Here is a 5443-nt window from a genome sequence, read left to right as displayed (position 1 = left end):
TGGCATCCTAGCAGCCATCCGAGAGGAAATTCTAAACTCTCTGCCCAGGAGAGAAATGTCTGAGATTACATAGAAATTGCTCAGTGCCGCTGAAAAAACTAAAATCCTCTCGGATAAGGCGTAGTATTGGCAAAATACAAAATACTTCCAAGAGAAACCTGTTCTAGAGCTCTCTGTTTTCTCCGAAATTTAAGATCAAGCAAGGAAGGCAGCCCTGGGCCAGAGACAGCGCCGGATGACGAAACAATCCTCCTAACCTTTCACGTCAGAACGCCCGGTAAAGATTTTACAGCCCGGGGGGGGGGGTGTGCGGGGGGAGGGGGGGCGGTCTGTCCAGGCAGCCCGCGCTGAGCTCGAGAGCGCCTCAGGAGAGAGGATGGGGCTCCTAGAACTGCTGCCCTGGAGACCGGCGGCGAACCTCGCCCTCGGGGAGGCGGAAGGGCTCCTGAAGGCCGCAGACAAAGCGGGGAGGGCGGGCAGGAGCGTTGGGGGGGGGTTGTATTTCTTAGAACAAGCCAAGCCCTGCCGATTTGCTGTTGCGCCTCCAGCATCCCCTGCCTCTGACATATCTGGGAGGAATTACTAGGAGTCCCCGCCTTTTGCGTGTGGCCTTCCTTCTGAGGCGCGCCTTGCACGACGCGTCTCCTCGGCTGTGGAGCTGCAGCTGCCTGTAGCGAAGGGGGCGGTGGCCAGGCCGGAAATGGGTGAAGCTATATGAAAACCCAGAGAGTGGTCCTCGGGGTCACCTGGCCTGGCACAACCTGCGCGGCTCCCCTTCTGCGCAGTTCCTGCCTCGGTCTCTGGAGGGCAGCCTTAACCCCCTGGCCAATGGGTGTGCAGGCAGGGCTTCCATGGGCGCCGGCTCTGGCCACTAGAGTCCCTGGCTTTGGAAGGGACACCAGCTAAGAGAAGGCGGCTTTCTGCAGGCCTCCATGGAAGGGAGACTGGTCTGCAAGGGGGGGAAAGGATTTTTGGGGGAATGAATGAGGGTTCAAGCCAAAAGGAGTTTTCCCCTTGTTTTGTTTTCTCTGACCAATCACGTTCACATCCAGCCAGGAAACTCCATCAAAATGAATGAGACTCAGCTGGAACAAACCCGCAAAGGACTGGGCTGTAATTCTCTACTCACCATTGAATTCTATGGAGCCTGGTCGCGTTTTCTTTCCCTGAAACTGGTGGACTCCCGCTAGTATGTTGTGCCCAACGAATTGTTCTGGAAGACATTTCATCTCCTTCCATGCTCCACAGCATCCAGAAGAAAACCCCTAGTTTTCCAACAAAGAACTTCCAAATCATTTGGAAAATTTGCCGAAAATAAGTTTTTCTGCAGTAAAATATTAATAAATTCAGGACTTTGGAGTGGTTTCTTGCATTCAGTAAAATAAAGCAATAAGAGGAAAATGAAATCTAGGTGCCGGTGAAAAAGAGGTCTCTGAAAGGTGAGCTGAAGCAGGAAAGAGAGCTTGAAGGCTCTAGAGGGCTTTTCTAAGAAGCACCCTATTAACTGTTTTTAGTGCCTTTCTACCAGAAACTCCCTTAGTCTAACTCAAAGAATGGCCACCAGGGTAGTGCTGTCATTAAGGTTACTCTGCATTTTATTCAAGAGCATTTTTTACCTCCTCTTTCTGCTTCTGGGGCTGAGCTCAAGACACTGAAATAAGAAATCAGGAATGAACGTGATGAGCTCTGATACTTTTAGGCGTTTGCCCCTAGGTTGAAGAAATAGATGCTCCCCTCAAATTGCAGATAATTCATGATCGCCAACTCAGACTTATTTAACTGCTAAAAAGCACAAAACTTTTCTTTTTCAATTGAAGCCTCAGCAATCCCAATGGAGTAAATTTGGCCAACCAGAATGGTTAATGGCCATTCTGTAGGAATGGATAAAGCATAGAAAAATGAAAAAAAGGAAACAATGTACACTTGAATTTGAAAATATTTTATTTGAATAATAAATAATTATACAGTTAAAACAGTTCTATTGAAGCATTCTATAAATAGCTAACAGTTAAGAAAATAATGTGTGTAGAAAAGAGATTGCATCTAAAAGTAAGCTGAGCTGTTTGAGAGCTCTCCAAGCAAGAATAAGAGTTGCAGTTGTATGTTTATTCTAGATATAAAAGTTAAATCCCTTTCAGCAGATTTGTTTTTTGTTTTTTTTTTAAAAAGAAGGTAATGGTGCAACCCCATGTATCTTTACCTAGAAATGAGCCCCACAGATTTCAGAAGGACTTACGTCCAGGGAGGTGAGTTTGGGACTGCAGCACTTAAGAGCACAGTGAAATGGTAAGAGAAAGGCAAAGCACATCAAAAATGATATAAACACCATAATTAATAAATAACCAATAAATAACCATTGCGCATAAATCAACATATACACAGAGTGTCAACAAATATCTCTAGTTCAAAAAAGAAAGAAACCGGAACGGTTGGCATTTTATAATATTAAGGCAGCGTCTACAACATTTTTCAACAACAATAAAGTCAAGGCAATTGTGGCTATACTAACCAAAGTTATATCTTTAAGCGGTTTGATTTTGTTCACATACAAAATAAAATTTAAGGAAACAAACCAACCAACAACAACGAAAAGGTAAAGCCAGATCCCAGCAGTTCACAAGCCATAATAAAGCTAATCAAGTAGGTAAATGTTCAGTTCACAGCCTGTGAAATGTAAAGGCATCCATCATCATTCCTTAAGATTCACTTGGGGCAGCGGGAGAGAGAGCGGGGATTTTTTCCCATTAAAACAGCTCGGACCTTGGAGCAGCTCCCGGGTGCAGGGAAAAGAGGGAAGGGGCTGCTCCAGAGCGCGCCCTCCGAGCGGCACTGCTAGGCGCCATAAACCCCAGCATCAAACTGATGCTCAGTGGCTGGCAGGGGTCGGGGGTGGGTGGGAGCCCTACGAAACAGCAGCAGCAGCAGCTGAAGAAGGATCGTCGCTGGTTGGCAAACTGACCCGGCCGGATTCCCGCAGGAAGGGCCAGCCAAGTCTAACAGTCCTTGCCATTCCGCAGGTCGGTCTAGCGAGCGAGCGGGCGGGCGGGCGGGGCGGCGGTGGTGTTGGTGCTGGAGGCAAGGCACTGCGGGACTCCCTCTAGCAGGCTGGGCGAACGGGAACCTGGAGCAAGATGACCTGCCGGTTCTCCGACGGATGGCATTTATTGATGTGTCGGGTGAGGCCTGGCGAGCTGTAAAACGTCGCTGGGCAGTATTTGCAGGGGAAGGCCTGGGCAGCATGGAGCACGCGGAGGTGACGCTCCTGACCACTCTTACTGGGAAAGGTCTCCCCGCACACTGGGCAGAGGTGGCACTCCCCGGACAAGCTCAGCGGGCTGTGGCCGGCCGCCGCCTCTTCCAGACAGGCCTCGGGAGGCGGCCGAGCCTGGGACAAGCCGTCAAGGGGCTCGTGGTGGAGCGGCAGGTGCTTACGCAGGGCGCTCTGGCGTCGGAAGCGCTTGGCGCAACGCGGGCAGGCGAATTCCTCGGCTCCGGCGGCCTCCGGTTCTCCACTGCTGCCGCCCCCACCACTCCCGGGACTCGGCGTATCCCGCTCGCTGCTGCTACTACTGTTGCCGCCGCCGCCGCCCCCTCCTTTGGCCGTCTCCTCCGGAACAGGCTTGACCTTGGTCGGGGGGCCGTTGACTGGCCGCGGTTTGTGCCACCGGCGATGCGAGGCCAGGTTGGCCGGACAGCTGAAGAGCTTGTCGCACTCGGGACAGCGGTATTCGACGCGCACGATACGCGAGCACTTGTGCTGAGCCAGAGCCAGCGGGTCCGGGTAGCGTTCCTTGCACAGTTGGCAGATGAATTCGCCCAGCGGCTGCGCGCTCCCCGCTCTCAGCCCCGCGGCCGAGCCAGGCGGCGGCTGCTGCTGCAGTTGCTGCGTGGCTAGAGCAGGCTCCGGCGGCCCTTCTTTGATCCGCAGCCCCAGCACCGGCGACGTAGTCACCTCGTCCTCGAAGTGCAACTTGCGCGCCGCCTTGGCCTTTCTGCCCTGAGACCGCTTCGACGCGCCTGGGCTCGGCCCATGGCTGCGCTGAGGGCCGGGCGGCGGGCCAGAAGCGAGGGCGGCGGCGGCGGCGGCCGCGACTGCCCAAAGCTTGAGCTCTCCTCCAGGGCCCAAGAGTAACGGTTCCGGCGCCGGAAAGGACTCGGCCGAGACGGGCGAGGCCAGGTGGAGGCTACGCTCCTCGCTCACCGCTCGCGCTGGACTGTGCAGCGGCGCCGGCGAAGAGGGGCCCTCCGGCGTCCCAAACTGCGGCACCGCGGGCGCAGGCAGAAGCGCCGCTTCAACGGATTCCGAGACAGAAGCCGCGCTGGGGAACTGAGGGGCGGGAAAAGGTGGAGGAACCAAGAGCTGCACCGGATCGCCTCCTTCCAGCCCAGCGGCCGGGTAGCAGGAGCAACGCGTCCGGTAAGAGATGGGCGTAGGTCTGCGACTCCTCTTCACCAAAAAGCCCCGGGGCATCCTCGGGCAGCTCCGGAAGGCGTCTGCGGCTGGTGATGCTACTTCCTCAGTCTCTGAGCGGCAAGCGCGGTGCTAGCATCCAGCCGGGTCCTTCTTCGACCAGCCCGCCTTCCTTCCGTCAGCCGAGCCAAACGAGAGCGAGAGAAACCGAGGAGGAGGAGGAGGAGGCCTCGCTTCGCCTCCTCACTTCGCAGCTGTCAGTCTGTACTGCGGCGGACTCCCCGAGCGTCCCCGCCAGAGCGCCACGGCCGCCGAGTCTCGGTGATGTTGCCCCCCCAGTCGCCCAGCCTCACCGCCCGCTTTTTAAGGGGGAAGGACAGCATTGTTCTGGCCTCCTGCTCCTCCCCGGAGCCAATCAGCGCTTCCCGCGGCTGCTCCATTGGCTTTGAGGCAGAAAGGGGGCAGGCGCCCGCCGAGCGAGTGGCTGAGCTAGGTAGAGCGCAGCAGATGTACCTGAGGGGTTCGGCGCTTCTCTTTTCTTTTTGTTTTTCCTCCCCCTCCTTTTCTTTTCTTAGGCCTCCCTTCCCCCTCCCCTCCTCGTCCCCCAAAAGGCACACGCCCAGCTCCGCCTCCTTTCACGGTCTGCTGCTTTTCTATGGGAAGGCGCACGTGCCTCCCTTTTGTGTCTTTTCTCCAGGCGGGGCACAAGAGCTGCCAAATCGAAATAGCCATCAGCATGACAATAAGGGATGGGGAGGACGAGTGTGTTGGCAGTTGGGGGGGGGGAAAGTTGCCCACACCTCCGCGAGCAAAATAGCAACAAAAGAGAAGAATGAGTCGAAATATGTCGAGGAGAGGGCAAAATGCAGGCGGGAGAAAAGGAGGGAGCCACGAACGATGCTGACCAAGAGAAGGGCGGCAATTGTTTAAAAGCCCTCCGGGGCCAGGAAAATCCTGAGGAAAGGGACGGCTATAGAAATCGTGGGGCGCGCGAGCTTTTAGTGGCGGAACAGAAGCAGCCCAGCGTCACAC

At 55.1% G+C, this 5443-nt stretch overlaps 1 protein-coding gene across 1 annotated transcript; it reads right to left on the bottom strand.

The window, feature by feature from the left end:
- Positions 1-1918: 1918 nt before the first annotated feature.
- On the bottom strand, positions 1919-5216 carry INSM1 (INSM transcriptional repressor 1). The gene has a single exon (XM_034411763.3). The coding sequence runs from the start codon at positions 4469-4471 to the stop codon at positions 3098-3100; it is 1374 nt and encodes a 457-aa protein (XP_034267654.1). The 5' UTR covers positions 4472-5216; the 3' UTR covers positions 1919-3097.
- Positions 5217-5443: the final 227 nt, after the last annotated feature.

Source organism: Pantherophis guttatus, chromosome 3, assembly GCF_059756535.1.
Source record: "Pantherophis guttatus breed Tessera chromosome 3, ASM5975653v1, whole genome shotgun sequence".
Taxonomy (NCBI): Eukaryota; Metazoa; Chordata; class Lepidosauria; order Squamata; family Colubridae; genus Pantherophis; species Pantherophis guttatus.
This window is presented reverse-complemented; position numbering and strand designations above follow the sequence as displayed.

Excerpts from the sequence above, each read along its gene's own strand:
- INSM1 (XM_034411763.3), bottom strand. The coding sequence starts at position 4,471 with ATGCCCCGGGGCTTTTTGGTGAAGAGGAGTCGCAGACCTACGCCCATC.